This window comes from Lepidochelys kempii, chromosome 10, assembly GCF_965140265.1.
Source record: "Lepidochelys kempii isolate rLepKem1 chromosome 10, rLepKem1.hap2, whole genome shotgun sequence".
Classification (NCBI taxonomy): Eukaryota; Metazoa; Chordata; order Testudines; family Cheloniidae; genus Lepidochelys; species Lepidochelys kempii.
Genome location: NC_133265.1, coordinates 47,632,209 through 47,648,425, shown reverse-complemented (window position 1 = coordinate 47,648,425; position 16,217 = coordinate 47,632,209). Strand labels below are relative to the sequence as shown.

At 46.9% G+C, this 16,217-nt stretch overlaps 2 protein-coding genes across 3 annotated transcripts in view; both read right to left on the bottom strand.

The window, feature by feature from the left end:
- Positions 1-16,217, bottom strand: part of PPCDC (phosphopantothenoylcysteine decarboxylase) — a 35,416-nt gene that overhangs the window by 13,130 nt on the left and 6,069 nt on the right. Inside the window, exons 1-2 of one of the 2 annotated variants that reach the window (XM_073303432.1) lie at positions 2,953-3,993; positions 1,238-1,470 (exon numbers count right to left, since the gene is read on the bottom strand). In XM_073303432.1, the coding sequence (XP_073159533.1) occupies positions 1,238-1,470; positions 2,953-3,051 (332 nt within the window). In that variant the 5' untranslated portion in view covers positions 3,052-3,993. Of the gene's footprint in view, positions 1-1,237; positions 1,471-2,952; positions 3,994-6,622; positions 6,719-16,217 lie in introns of those variants that run through there. The other variant, XM_073303431.1, reaches the window with a different exon arrangement.
- SCAMP5 (secretory carrier membrane protein 5) overlaps positions 6,700-16,217 on the bottom strand; it is a 65,868-nt gene continuing 56,350 nt past the window's right edge. The window contains exon 8 of the mRNA XM_073363313.1: positions 6,700-6,718. Within this exon, the coding sequence (XP_073219414.1) occupies positions 6,715-6,718 (4 nt within the window). The 3' untranslated portion in view covers positions 6,700-6,714. The remainder of the gene's footprint in view (positions 6,719-16,217) is intronic.

Genomic DNA, 16,217 nt, shown 5'->3' with positions numbered 1-16,217 from the left:
GGGTGATAGATGGCATGTATATTCCAATTCTGGCACCAAACCACCTAGCGACCAAGTACATTAATCAGAAGGGGTATTTCTCAATGCTTCTCCAGGCACTTGTGGATCATGGTGGGCATTTTCACAGAGATTAATGCAGGCTGGTCCAGAAAGGTGCATGACACATGCATCTTTAGGAACACTGGCCAGTTCAGAAAGCTGCAAGCAGGGACTTTCTTCCCGAACCGGAAGATCACCATAGGGGAAGTCGAAATGCCCACTGTGATCCTGGGAGACCCTGCCTACCCCTTAATGCCGTGGCTTATGAAGCCATACACGGGGCACCTTGATAGCAACAAGGAGCGGTTCAACAACAGGCTGAGCAAATGCAGAATGATTGTTGAGTGTGCTTTTGGCTGTCTAAAGGCCCACTGGCACTGCCTACATGAGAGGCTCGACCTGGCTGATGACAATATTCCTATGCTTATAGCCGCATGCCGTACGCTCCATATTTATGAAGGGAAGTGTGAAAGCTTCACTCAGGGATGGACCGCTGAGGCTTAGCACCTGGAGACTGAATTTGAACAGCCAGAGACCAGGGCTATTAGAGGGGCACAGCATGGGACCATAAGGATCAGGGATGCCTTGAGGCAGCAATTTGAAGCTGATATCCGCTAATATTTGTTGCTATGCTCGGGAGTGCAGTGCTTGTAATGACAGGAGGTGATTGTGACTGGTGCAGACGGTGCACTATGAAGGTTTAAGAAAATTGCCTGTTGCTTTGCAGGGCTCTGTTTGCTTTCACAATTAATGGAATAAAGATTGCTTTCAAACCAAAACAATTCTTTCATTAAAAAACAACAACTGGAGGAGAGAGACAAACAAAAAACACATCAGCTCTGTGGGGGACGGGGGGGAAGGGAGGGTCCCAGGAGGAGGTGGGGTCCCGGGATGGTTAAAGATTTGTGTATGTCCAAAGGGCAAAGTTGCATATGATCCCTGGAGTACAGTGCAGCAGGTACTCTACTTCAGCAGGGCTAAACTGCAGAGGGACGGGTGTTGAGTGCAGTGGGTACTGGGAAGCCGCAGGGCTGGACTCTGTCAGGGCAGGGTTGGAATGCAGCGAATACAGACTGGAGCCAGGAGGTTGATAAGAGTGTGTTGGCGGTGTCTGGGGGGCGCATGGGAAAGAGTTTTGTGACAGTGGCTGCAGAGGAGGGAGGGCGTGGAGCTGCTCGGTTTGCAGTGCTAGTAGCACCTTGGCGCTTGGCGCTCCGTGGCTTTGTTCTGGCGCGCCACGTTCTCCTTTTGGTCCCTCTTCTCGCTGTCCCGCCACTCCTTCAATTCTTGTTTTTCGGCTGCAGAGTGCATCGTGACATCACGCAGAAAGTCCTCTTTAGTTCTCTGTGACTGCTTTCTAATTCTGCGCAGCCGTTCAGCCAGCGATAAAGAGGGAGGCTGGGCTCCCAAGGTCATCTCTGTGAAGCCAAACTGCAACATTTTACAGAAGCGGTATTGTTTGCAACACACAGACCACTGATTCAGTGATTCAGAACACAGCCACTGTTCACAGACCTGTCACTAACTGGCTAACCCCAGGCAAGCACACATGAGCCACAAGACCCCCAAAATAGTGAGTAACCGCAGGGGCAGGGGAAATCATGTTCCAAGACCGAACTGTACACTGGGCACGTGGCTCTTGGGGAGAGCCAGCACTGTAGGGGGTAGCCTGATAATCATTACTGTCCCCACACTTTCCACAGGATGTCATCATTATGGAAGATATCTTGCTGCTGAGGGTGAGCAGGGAATCAAGGGAGGGTCTTCTCCAAGACTGCAGCTTCCGCTCTGGCCCTTATGCAGCTCGCCTGTGTGCAGCAATGGTCCCCCCCAGCGAAGGCAGAGTGGTGCAGAAAAGTTACCCTTAATGGGGTGTGGCAAATTGCCGGTACGATTATGATCGGTCCCGCACTTAGAATCGTAGAATATCAGGGTTGGAAGGGACCTCAGGAGGTCATCTAGTCCAACCCCCTGCTTGAAGCAGGACCAATCCCCAATTTTTGCCCCAGATCCCTAAATGGCCCCCTCAAGGATTGAACTCACAACCCTGGGTTTAGCAGGCTAATGCTGAAACCACTTCTTCTTGGGCGGCCCGGGGGGGGGGGGTGGAAAGGTTGTGTTCAGGGCACAGTTTCCTGCCCCTGAACTAGGGTATCTACTGTCCCACTAGTAACCCAGAGAAGGCTAGTGGAGAGGGAGGGACCCAGGCCCAACCTCTACTCCAGGTCCCAGCCTAGGGACCCCAGGGCTAGTGGTAAACCACTTGAACTAGTGCTTCCTTCCCCTGGGCTACTTCCCTCTCCTGCTCTTCAGCTTGTGGGGCTTCCTGCCCTCTCTCTCTGCACAAGCCGGGTGTCTCTTTACCTAGGGTCTTGGTCTTCTAGCCAGCCACGGCACTTCTCCAAACTCTCCTCTACTTCAACTCCTCCAAACTGCTTTCTGCTCCAACTCCAAACCACTCTGCTCCAATTCCTTCCCCTGGCTGATTGAAGCAGGGGGTTTTACCAGGTGACTAGCTTCAGGTGCTCTAATTGGCTTCAGGTGCTTTTAATTAATCTATAGAAACCTTTCTTCCCTTTCCAGGGAATAGGGCTTCTCCTCATCCTGGGACTTGCATATCTCTCCTATTTCTCTCTCCTGCTGCCTTCTGGCCATGCTGTATCACAGGGGCAAGAAACAAAGCAGCTCTGCCAGAGAACCTGTAGCAGAGGATTGCCCAGTATCTCCATGAGAGTTTTGTGGAGATCTCTGAGGCAGATTCTCGTGAAGTGTGGGAGTCAATCAACACCCTGTTCTATCACTCAGACTAGGCATGTGGTGGTACGCGAATCATACAGACACAAGCCTGCTTTCTGCAACCCTCCTGCCCGCAACAACTCGCTTCAGCGATTCCCAAAAATTAAAGCCACTTACCAGGAGCCTCCTCCTCTCCAGTTTGCACTTCGCCAAGCTCCGACAGCTGTGACTGGCTAGCCTCCTCTGGGGTAGAGAAGAGCTCCTGGCTGTATGCATCTCTGACCTCCGAGTCGTCCTCCCCCTCTGGGTCCCCCTGGCCCACTCCACATCCTCATCCAAGACTTCCTCCTCCTGGCTCGGTCCACACTCGACTGGCACACAAGCCACTGAAGTCTCCACAGTAATCTCACAGTGGAGGTGGGGTTGCCACCGAGCATCGCGTCCAGCTCTTTGTAGAAACGGCAGCTCATTGACGCAGCACCGGAGCAGCGGTTTGCCTCCCACACCTTGTGGTAGGCGTTTCGCAGCTCCTTCGCTTTGACCCTGCACTGCACTGTGTCCCGGTCATAGCCCCTTCTGTCATGCATCGTGAAATCTGTCCATGGGTATCGTAATTCCTACGACTGGAGTGCAGCTGGGACTGGGCAGCTCTTCTCCCCAAATGCTGATGAGACCCAGGTACGCCCCGAGGGGAAGTTAGGAAGTGGCCCAGGGACAGACAACCCTAGTCTGGTTGCGTTGTTGCCGTAGACCCAGTCAGCGTGTTGTGGTCAGGATCGCTGCTGACCCAATGGCAAACCCCTCTACTTCTGTTAGGGCCCTGGGCCGGGATGCAGTGGAATGGGTGGGCCTACATCCCCTCTGCCACCCCAACCCCTGCGGTGGTGGTCTCCCCCCTCTAGGCTAAAAGGCCAGTGCATTTTGGGCATCCGCCGGAGCTAGGATGCCTGAACCCCTTGCTACTTGACCCTGAAAGCAGGCCTGAGCTATAGACTTTCATTGCCCTGCCCTGACTAAGGGCCTGGCTTTCCTACCTGTGTTTTGTTGCTGGGCCCTTACCACAAGCCTGAGTTATAGACTCGAGCGGTAGACTGTTGTCAACCCGCTAATGCCCCATCGTAGGCAATGAACAGACATGTGGTGAGGCAGAGTGGCCTCCCACGGACCCAGATGGGGAGGAGCCCCCGCTGCTAATCCACTACAATCACAAAGAGGTAAAGTGACTCACCCAAGGTCACAAGAATGAGTCAGTGGCAGAGCCAGGAATAGAACCCAGGTCTCCGTCTCACAGCCCTAATCATAAGATGATAAAGAATGGTACAGAGCAATTCATTCACGCAGCACAAACTGCTGCCTCCGGCTGCCAGAAACATAATCTGGAACTATTTTTCACCACACAAACCATCTGTTTTGATTGGCTGGATTTCATGTTATGATCCAGGATTAAGAAGAAAGGCAGTTCAGTGCCATAGTCTCCAATCTGGAATCCTAACTAGTATTAAATTACAAGAGGAAAATGAATGGGAGGGAACCATCCAAAACAGCAAAACACTGAAGTTCTGAATGAGTTAGGACTCCGCAATGAAACTGGGCACAGATGAACTTTTTCTCCGGGTGCCCAGGCATCAGATCTGAGGCTGAGAATCTAGAACTTCTATTACACTCCATATGATGTATAATAACCTGGGAAATTCAGTGGTGCTGGAGGTTATTGAGTCATATGCTGAAGGTAGATTTTAAACAGGGCTGTATAATTGTATTACTATTAATAATGTCTGTAGATTTGCAGGCTAAGATAATGATAGGGGTAATCAAGCTGCTGTCCTCTAAATTGGATGAGGCATAATGATTGCATAACTTCTGCACCCATCAGGGGTGCAAGTTTGTAGAAATTTTGGTGGTGCCCAGAATGCCCAGAGCCTGCCCCTCCCCACCTGCCTAAGGCTCTGGGAGGGAGTTTGCGTGGGGGGAGGAGGTCTGGGGTGCAGGTCCTGGGCTGCGGCAGGGGATTGGGGTGCAGGATCTGGGAGGGATTTTGGGTGGGGGAGGGGGTCTGGGTTGCAGGCCCTGGGCTGAGGCAGGGGATTGGGGTGCAGGAGGGGTGCAGGATCTGGGAGGGATTTTGGGTGCAGAAGGGGTGAGAGGTTGGGCTCTGGGAGGGAGTTTGGGTGGGGGAGGGGGTCTGGGTTGCAGGCTCCTGGATGGAGTTTGGGTGCTGGGTGCAGGCTCCGGGCTGAGGCAGGGGATGAGGGGTGCAGGCTCTGGGAAGGAGTTTGAGGGCAGGCTCCGGGCTGGGGCAGGGGGTGAGGGGTGCAGGAGGGGGTGAGGGGTGTAGGCTCTGGGGGTGTGGGAAAGGAGTGGGGTGCAGGGGGTGAGGGGTGCAGGCTCTGGGAGGGAGTCTGGGGGTGGGAGTGGGGGTGTGGGAAAGGGGTGGGGGTGCAGGCTCCTAGGCAGGGTGGGCTGGGGGCCTCCTAGGCAGGGTGGACTGGGGGTCTCCATGTGCTGCTACCCCCAGGAACTTCCTATTGGCTGCAAGGTTCCTTGGGGCGGGAGCAGCACACATAGACACAGACCACCCCCCACCCACGGACTGCAGGGAGGGGCCGGCAGCCACGTGGATGGAGCAGGCAGGAAGCTGCTCAGCTCCACTGCGCTGTCAGTGGTAGGTGGGGGCCCCGGGCCATTTTAAATTGCCCAGGGGACGTACAGGGGGGAGTGCCCGGGGACGGGCCAAGGGAGAGACCCGGCCTCAAACATTGCTGGAGCCGGATCAGGAATGGTCCCCAGGCACCCCTGGCCCATAGAACTCGCTGCCCATGCCCCACAGCTCTTCAGTGGCTTCCTACTCACTTCCGGCTGCTATTCAGGGAGATGGGGATAGCTCTTAAGTCCTGAGTGGTCAGAGACCACCTCTTACCCTAAACTCCCTCCCTCATCCATCTGTGTGCCATGTGGTTCTCTGGCATAGTGAGGGCAACCTTTGTTTTAATACTTTGTTTCTAGTGTAGTTGAGACCATGTGATTTGGGAATTGTGCTACAGTCCCAGGTCATCACAAACAAAAAATGTGACAACATACAGATGTTCCCTAACCATGCCAGAAAATTGCACTGGCACAATTGGACCTATAGTGTAGAGGGAGTGTGCCCGAGAGACCCAGATACAGGAAGTGACCAGTGCTTACCTAGACCCAGCAGTCTTAGAAGCACATGAGATCCAGTGCTTGGGTCTTCTCACAACATACTGGTGTCTGACCAGAGAGTGCCACAACCCAGCCCAGTCCCCCTACCCATTAACAATCTTTCCTTTCTTCCACACTTAGCCTTTCCTCTTTATTTAGGAATTTATTTATTTATTTATTTCCTGTATATTGTAAGCTCTAGGACAGAGCCTGTCTATTATGTGTTTGTACAGTGCCTACCACAATGAGGTTATGATATTGGTTGGGACCACTAAACACTACTGTAATAATAATAAATACCACCATCCAGAGAGGGCAACATCATATTATTTGCATGTTGTTAATACTTTCTACTTGGATTCAAAAGCTCTGTAAAACTGAATGAAATCAGTCCATCAGCCTCATTCTGAAAAACTGATCACTTGAAGGGGACCAGGAAGGAATTCTTTGACTACCCCAATTCCAGCATCTGCACAACTGACCAAGTGCATTATGGAGGGAGAGGGTTTTGCCTTGCTCTGAAGTATCAGCTATTGGCCATTTCTGGAAGACTAGGTCAACTGAATGAACAACCAAATCCTATATAAAAAGTGAAGCTGGCATGGGACCTAGGTGTCCCCTGCAACCATGGAGAATGGATCAGATTGGGTAGGAGAGGGATACTGACCTGCCATTCATCAGTGTCACTGTAGAGGGTTACGGGAATCTCCTGGGGGTTGTAGAAATGTTTTGCCCTCTCGGTTGTTACCACACGCACTTTCAGCTAATGAGAGAAAAGGAGGAGGAGACTCAAACAATTAGCTTATAACATAAAAGCCCTAAGGCAGGAAAGGGAAGGAGGACTTGGGTGGCAAAGAGTTTTATATCAGGCCTTCACACCAAGATTTCACCCTACAATTCATATTTGCATAACCACTTCCAGTCACTGCTGAAAGGGCAGGCACCAACAGGTGCAATGCAAGCCAGATACTCATTTCTGTTCTTCACATGAGCAGGCTGGGCCTTAGTCATTTGGTTCCTAGCATATGCAAATAACCAACCAGCAGTTGGGCCAGTGAAGATGACCAAAACAGACAGAAGAGAGGTGTGGTTTAGAAAAGAGGGCTGCCAGGAAAAACAAAGCTCCCTACAAGATCCTTGTTTGATCATGAGATGTGTATGGAAAGAGGGCATGGAAGTGCCTGGCTCTGGAAGGCCCTCTTAACCATGGCACCTCATGGCCCTGAACAAGAAGACACCATAATAAAACTTTTTGTTTCCCAGGGCTATTTCTGCCTGGTAGGATTTTTGTTCATCCGTCTGTGTCTAACTACACCTACTGCATTTGCAATCAAACTGCATGTAAACAGTCTGCCTGCCATGGGAGATTATGGGTGTAACTCAATGGTTTTAACTGCAAGGAGGCTTTTCTCAAATTTTCTGGCTGTTGTCCTAGCACCAGTGAGGATGTACACTTACTACCTATTATGGAGTGTGACGCTGGCATACCAGGTGCCAGCTTATGCCAAGGTCCCAATGCCTCAACTGAATACTTAAAAATACATGGCTGAAATCAGTCAGGCTCACCTGTGTGTTAGTAATGTTAAGATCGGTACTAGAATAACAACGCATTTAGTGTTTAGATTTTATGGAATGCTTGTAAGTTGCTGCATGCATTAATCTCACTTATATCTGTATCCCACATCATAAGGTAATATTTGAGTGTTTTCACTGTAAGCTTCTGTGTAAATCACCAGACGTGCGAGAGACATTAATTCGTGTAAAGTGCTTATCTCCAACAGAAAGTGGCTAACAAGGAAGGCTCATCAACAGCAGATAGACTAGAGTGGAACATTAAAAAGGACAAAAGACTTTGTTCTTCACTGATGATGGCCAGTATATGCTAGCACTTCCTGCCATTATTTCCACCAGTGGTGGGAGAATTTGAAAAAAAACCCTCTGTGTAGGCACATCCATAGTAATATACTTGATTATGGGCTTTCTAGGTGTACTCATCATGCTAGCCCCTATACACCTCTGTTGTGAGCAAAAGCTACTGACAATTTCCAACAGCAGCAGTTGAGGCTTGGGAACAGGGTAACCTATCTCCCAAACAGTGACTGTTTTATAGCCTGTTTTATCTTTTATTGTCTGTTTTATCTTCCTAGGCTTATCTACCTCCACCATTGTTACCTAGGATGACCTGGGGCAGTGGAAAATTCCAGCTCCAAAACTTCACAGTCTTTGATCACTTTTGCTGTTTATTTCAGAATCTAAGGAGGGCTTGTCTACATAGTATATACAGGTAAATTTCTCTATGTGGGTATATTTATAGTAATATAGGTGTAGCAGTACATCACACTGGGTTGATATTCTTATTCTGGACTAAAACTGCTCTTTTCCAGTTTAGTTTATGTTGCTTTGAAAGTGGCAATGTCAAAGCATAGTGGGGGCATGTACCTATGAACTGCAATCTAACAAGCAAGCAGCTAGCTGGAGTCAGCCAGCACTATCTGAGCGCATGTCTTTCAGCTCTCCCTCCTCCAGGCTGGGTTCTGTGGTTGCTTCTGTAAAGGGAAATCATGTCTTACTAATCTATTAGAGTTCTTTGAAGTGGTCAACAAACATGTGGACAAGGGGGATCCAGTACTTAGATTTCCAGAAAGCCTTTGACAAGGTCCCTCACCAAAGACTCTTACGTAAATTAAGTTATCATGGGATAAGAGGGAAGATCCTTTCATGGATTGAGAACTGGTTAAAAGACAGGGAACAAAGGGTAGGAATAAATGGTAAACCTTCAGAATGGAGAGGAGTAACTCGTGGTGTTCCCCAAGGGTCAGTCCTAGGACCAATCCTATTCAACTTATTCATAAATGATCTGGAGAAAGGGGTAAACAGTGAGGTGGCAAAGTTTGCAGATGATACTGAACTGCTCAAGATAGTTAAGACCAAAGCAGACTGTGAAGAACCTCAAAAAGATCTCACAAAACCAAGTGATTGGGCAACAAAATGGCAAATGAAATTTAATGTGGATAAATGTAAAGTAATGCACATTGGAAAAAATAACCCCAACTATATATACAATATGATGGGAGCGAATTTAGCTACAACTAATCAGCAAAGATATCTTGGAGTCATTGTGGATAGTTCTCTGCAGACATCCATGCAGCGTGCAGCGGCAGTCAAAAAAGCGAACAGGATGTTAGGAATAATTTAAAAAAGGGATAGAGAATAAGACGGAGAATATCTTATTGCCTCATATAAATCCATGGTACACCCACATCTTGAATACTGCATACAGGTGTGGTCTCCTCATCTCAAAAAAGATATACTGGCATTAGAAAAGGTTCAGAGAAGGGCAACTAAAACAATTAGGGGTTTGGAACAGGTCTCATATGAGGAGAGATTAAAGAGACTAGGACTTTTCAGCTTGGAAAAGAGGAGACTAAGGGGGGATATGATAGAGGTATCTAAAATCATGAGTGGTGTGGAGAAAGTGAATAAGGAAAAGTTTCAGAGTAACAGCCGTGTTAGTCTGTATTCGCAAAAAGAAAAGGAGTACTTGTGGCACCTTAGAGACTAACCAATTTATTTGAGCATAAGCTTTTGTGAGCTACAGCTCACTTCATCGGATGCAAAGGAAAAGTTATTTACTTGTTCCCATAATATAAGAACTAGGGGCCACCAAATGAAATTAATGGGCAGCAGGTTTAAAACAAATAAAAGGAAGTTCTTCTTCTCTCAGCGCACAGTCAATCTGTGGAACTCCTTGCCTGAGGAGTTTGTGAAGGCAAGGACTATAACAGGGTTTACAAGAGAACTAGATAAATTCATGGAGGCTAAGTCCATTAATGGCTATTAGCCAGGCTGGGTAAGGAATGATGTCCCTAGCCTTTGTTTGTCAGAGGCATAGGCCTGGACTCCTTGGGTGCTCCAGGGCTGGAGCATCCACAGAAAAAAAATTGTGGGTGCTCTGCACCCACCGGGATAATCAGTTGTGGCAGCTGCAACTCAGCTCTCGCACATGCAGAGCCCCATGAACTTTTGGCTGGTGGCTGGATTAGCTGTTTCTAACCAATTAACTGTAGTGCGCAGCCACCTATCAGCTGTTTTGGCAGGGAGCCACCAGATGAGCCCCGTGTGGCTGCAGTTTCTAACCCAGCCCCCATGGCAGGTAAAAGTGGTCCGTTTCCAGGGCAGAGCAGGCTTTTACTCCTCCCTGAGCAAGAACTTGATACGGCTATCCGGAGGAGCTGGATCAGCAGCTCCTCTCTCCCCCTTGGCTCTGGGCTGTGGGAAATGTAAATTCCCCATTCTGTGGGCTGCTGTTGCCCCGAGGCTGGAAGCAGCAGAGCTGTCTGGATTGCTCTGTCCGCCCCACCCCTTCGCACACAGAGGGAGTCTTTAATGAGTTTCTCAAATGCCCCCTCAGGCTGAGTGGCTGAGAACCTGTGCAAGTTAGAAATCCCCCCCACAGCCAGCAGCAGTGCTAGCAGCCCCTGGGCCAGAGGTGCACTCAAAGCACTTCATGTGGGTAAATAGCTCGCACCCAGCTGATAGGATCAGACCCCGGAGAGAGCAGTTTCTGGCTAGCCTTGGCCAAGAGAAGGGATGTGGTGAGTGCTGATCTCAAGTCTCTCCCACAAAGTTGATCGGTTTTATTTTCAGCGTCACAGTCAGTGCTTCCCTGAGACATTTCAGTTGCTCTTGATGGAGATCAGAGGAAGTATTATTGTAATTACCCCTGCTTCTCAATCTTCTTTCTTGAAATAGTCAATGGATCCTGGGGACTTTTGTTAATTTAAAAAAAAAAAAAAAAACCCTCCCGGAGTGCTCTTAATTCTACCTGGTTGTTACAGCCTTAGAACAGGTCTCTTGAGTAACTTCCTTAACATTTGAGTATGCCCTTTAAAATGACATTGTTTAGAGGAAAAAGAAAGGGAGGACTTTATAAATAAATTTGTTGTTGGTCTCTAAGGTGCCACAAGTCCTCCTTTTCTTTTTGCGGATACAGACTAACATGGCTGCTACTCTGAAACCCATTGTTTAGAGGGCAAATTTTCTTAACATTTAAGACATATAGTGTCATATTGTATTTTCACTAAGACACAGTTAAGAATCATCCAGTTCAGTCACTGTAGATACATACTCAGGATTTCTTATATTGTAAAACTGAACTGTTTCCAGAGCTAAAACAGCCTTTTAGATCAGTCATTTGTTAATGCAAGTTCAATTTTTAAATTTGTTTTTTTGTTTTGAATCTTTATACCTTTAATATCTTGAACTGGAGTGTGTTTTCATTTGTGCTGGAGAAAGATCAAATGCATTGTATAAATAGATTACAATGTTTTTAAGACTTTATTTCTAATTGCTGAGTAACTTAATAGGAAAAGAAAGCACACTGACATTGGAAATATATGATAACATTTGTATCTACTGGAAATACACCCTCAGGCATCTTAGAAAGGAAGTATTTCTTCCCACAATACATAGTCAACCCGTGGAACTCATTGCCAGGGGATGCTGTGAATGCCAAAACCTTGATACCTCCATTGCCCCCATCATCACACAGGCATAAATGGACTTAGCCTGTGAGGCAGGGAAGCATTAGCCCCATTTGGAAGGGGGGATCTAGGGCACCAAGAGATGAAGTGACTTTCCTGAGACTAAGCAGGGAGTCTGTGTCAGAGCAGAGAATCAAACTCAGAACACCTGAGCTCCAAGCCTGTGCTTTAACCAGTAGGCAACCTTTCCTACCCTGAAGAGGGGAACCTCCTGTGTCACTTTGAGTGAGCGGGTGGAGTCAGGTGCTAGACCAAGCCACCAGGAGGGGGGAAGCAGAGAGAGGCAGCGTGGGGATGGGGCCTTGGGCAGAGTGGGGGTGAAGCCTCAGGGAAGGGGTAGGGCCAGGTGGGGCACCCACTGGCAAAATGAAAAGTCAGCACCTATGGTCAGAGGGTGGAGATGGATGGCAGGAGACAGATCACTTGACCATTACCTGTTAGGTTCTTTCCCTCTGGGGTACCTGGCATTGGCCACTGTTGGCAGACAGGATACTGGGCTAGATGGACCTTTGGTCTGACCCAGTATGGGTGTTCTTATGTTCTTGTTCTTCACAGCAGGGCACTTTCCAGTTATTCTGCATCATACCCTGGGACATTATGCTCTTTCTGAAATGTTTGCTCATTTTCCATAGCTTTCATTTGAAATCACACACACGTCTGGCCCTTTCTAGTGTCAAAATCATTTTCAGAGCAACAACCAGAGTTTCTCCATTAACCTCACTTTGCACAAAACTGTTTCCAGCCAAGCAGCAGCAGCAAAGGTGCTAACTGCACTTCTACCCTATTTGCCTCAATGAGGTGTTTACCTCAGAGCCCACACAGCCTATTTAAATGCTGATTTTATACAGCAACTGCATTCTTTAGACTTGTCTACAAGGTGTGTCAATGTGCACCGGAGCGGTGTAAATTGTAGAACATTCTAAAATGTTGTGCTGAAACTGCCCCACGTAGACCCTGCTGACACACTCTGAAATGACACACCTAGCGTCTGTTGATGTAGTCCCATTCTACGTTAAAATGCGCTAGGAATCTTTTGAAGCATGCTAGCATAACTGGGGCCAGATCCATACTATAGACTTTAGCCAGAATACTAATATTGGATGTGATTTTTAATGACATTTCTATATTAATAAAAGCCTTAGCTTAACCACAAAATATTGGGTTCAATGCAGGAATCACTGGGTGCAATTCTCCTTGTTCGGTAACTGGTATAGACTATACCAGCAAAAGCACTGTTTTGCTGCTATAAGATGCAACTACACTAAGGCTATGTCTACATCGCACTTTCGGCAGTAAAACTCTCTAAGTTTTACTCTCTAACTGTCTCTAAGGTGCCACAAGTACTCCTTTTCTTTTTAGTAAAACTTTTGTTAGTCAAGAGTGTGAAAAAAACACACCCCTGACGGACAAAAGTTTTACTGACAAAAAGCGCCAGTGTGGACAGCACTTTATCAGCAGGAGACACTCTCCCAGGGCCGGCCCACAATATTTTGGCACCTGAGGTGGGGAACTCAAATGACGCCCCGATGCCCCCTCACTTGGGCCAAAACTTTGAAAGGTCTCAATTCTGCTTTCTTCCTCTTCTGCTCCTCTCATGGTACTGCTTTGCTACCTACCCCAATAAAGGAGAACGAACAACTTAAAATGCCTTGTTCAAAAATTTTAAGAAACACTTAACTTTCACAAGAAGAAAAGGGGACTTGTGGCATCTTAGAGACTAACCAATTTATTTGAGCATAAGCTTTCATGACCTACAGCTCACTTCATTGGATGCATGCAGTGGAAAATACAGTGGGGAGATTTTATATACACAGAGAACATGAAACAATGGGTGTTACCATAAACACTGTAACAAGAGTGATCAGGTAAGGTGAGCTATTACCAGCAGGAGAGGAAAAAAAACCCACAAACTTTTGTAGTGATAATCAAGGTGGGCCATTTCCCAGAAGTTGACAAGAACCTGTGAGGAACAGTGTGTGTGTGTGTGGGGGGGGAATAAACATGGGGAAATAGTTTTACTTTGTGTAATGACACATCCACTCCCAGTCTTTATTCAAGCCTAAGTTAATGGTGTCCAGTTTGCAAATTAATTCCAATTCAGCAGTCTCTTGTTGGAGTCTGTTTTTGAAGTTTTTTTGTTGAAAAATTGCCACATCTATAATTGAGAGATTGAAGTGTTCTCCGACTGGTTTTTGAATGTTATAATTCTTGACGTCTGATTTGTGTCCATTTATTCTTTTATGTAGAGACTGTCCAGTTTGGCCAATGTACGTGGCAGAGGGGCACTGCTGGCACATATCACATTGGTAGATGTGCAGGTGAACGAGCCTCTGATAGTGTGGTTGATGTGATTAGGCCCTATGATGGTGTCCCCTGAATAGATATGTGGACAGAGTTGATAACAGGCTTTGTTGCAAGGATAGGTTCCTGAGTTAGCGTTTTTGTGCATCCGATGAAGTGAGCTGTAGCTCACGAAAGCTTATGCTCAAATAAATTGGTTAGTCTCTAAGGTGCCACAAGTATTCCTTTTCTTTTTGTTGTGTGGTTGCTGGTGAGTATTTGCTTCAGGTTGGGGGGCTGTCTGTAAGCAAGGACTGGCCTGTCTCCCAAGAGCTGTGAGAGTGATGAGTCGTCCTTCAGGAATTTAACTTTCAAATGCCTGGACAGCAAATGTAACTTTTCTTGTCTGCATAGTAAACACTGGTATTTTTATCTGTTTGAATAATCAAAGTGGTTCTTTCCATGCCTTCTTGGTTGCAAAGATTTGAACTTCTTCCTGAAGGTCCACAGTCTGGGCCAGCTCATGCTCTATTGAGATGAAGGGGGCCTCCAAAAAAGTCTTTACACTTCACAGGAAGGTGAACAGCACCTCATACATGTGGAGAGATTAATGGATATTGATGTCAACACAAGTGCTACATTTGGGGGGAGGAATAACTCAGTGGTTTGAGCATTGGCCTGCTAAACCCAGGGTTGAGAGTTCAATCCTTGAGGGGTCATCTGGGGCAAAAATTGGGGATTGGTCCTGCTTTGAGCAGGGGGTTGGACTAGATGACCTCCTGAGGTCCCTTCCAACCCCGGTATTCTATGAGATGGTTGCAAGGCCAACCAACCTCTCCTGTGTCATTGTGAAGTATAGATGTGTTTTTATTAACTTCAGCTTGGAGAAGCTGCATTTTCCACTGGCAACTGTTACAGGAAGCGTTAGACGTATGCGCAGAGCAACAAAAGCATTTGGAAAGAGTGTGGTCATCTTATTTGGGCATATATATTCCAGAACAACCTTTGGAGTTATTCCTGCTGAAATGTATCTTGAAAGGGCTTTCAGTTCATCATCTAAATCACTCGCATCAATATCACGCATGTCATCTTGTGTCAACTCTGTCTCTAGTGCCCTGCACTGCTGGTGTAGGTCTTCTTCAGATATAGGGAGGTGTTTTAGAATATCATACAACATCCCAAATATACTGCTGTGTTGCTTGAGCTGCAAGAAACGTTCTTCAACTGACTGTGTTGCACAATCTAGCACCTGGTTAATCAAAATGTCTTCTTTGGTGACTCTTGTATTCTTGAATGGATGGGAAAATAGCTTCAGTGTGAAGTTCCCCTGCCAACTTCTGTGCACTCTTCAGAATGTTTTGAAATCCCTCATCTGACCAGTAAGACTGTAGGTATGACTTTGCTTTGTCCAGTTGTTCCATTGCTCCAGCTATATCAAGGTCAACACCTTGAAGTCTCTTGCTTACAACATTTATTTCAAACAGTATGTCATGCCACAACACTAAGCCACACAGAAATTTGAAGTTATGTATGTTTCTGGTGATTCCATTCCCCTCTGCCACTGTTCTCCCACGAACAGTTCTTGTCATAGCGTTATCCTCCATAATGGCAACTATGGCATCATCTATCTTCCCAGTTTAGTGTTTGATAGGCTTTATCGCCTCCACTTGACTTTCCCATCGTGTTGCACTCAGTGGTTTCAGTGTCAGAGAGGATGTTCCCAGATGTTGCTTCAAAATTTGCCATCAATGAGTTAATGCAGAGAAAAATACATAGATGCTTTGAATTACATTAAAAAATTCAGCAGCCTCACTAGAAGCTGATGCTGCATCACTGACCACCAAGTTCAATGAATGAGAACTGCATGGGACAAAAAAAACTCGAAGGTTTAACTCTCAGATCCGTGTCTGCTCTCCTCTGTTCTTTCCTCTCATGTTGGCACCTCTCATGTCAGCTATCGCAATTCCCATATCTTCCAGCTTTTTAAGAAGCACAATTGTCATACCAGCTCCTGTAGTATCATCAATGTCAATACATTCTAGAAAATGCTCTCTGACAGTCACCATTGCAGGGACATTTTCACTAGGTTCTGTTGTTGTTACAAAATACACCATTAAAAGTCATTTGTTCCATATGGCTGATGTCAGAGGTGCAGTCCAGAATAACAGAGTAATAACATGCTGACTTCAGATCAGCCACAATCTTCTGTTTGACGTTTGTTGCCAGTAACTGAATGATCTTATTTTGAATTGTTTTTCCAAGGTAGTGGTGTGTGTACATTTCTTAGGTAGTGACTCTTCTTAGATGCTCCTGGAGTACAGCATCAAACTCAGCCATCAGCTCCACAATTTTAAGAAAGTTTCCATTGTTTGGCACAAACCGCTGATCTGAAGTGCCATGCAGTGCTAGGTTTTGGGTAGTAAGCATTCTCACAATCGC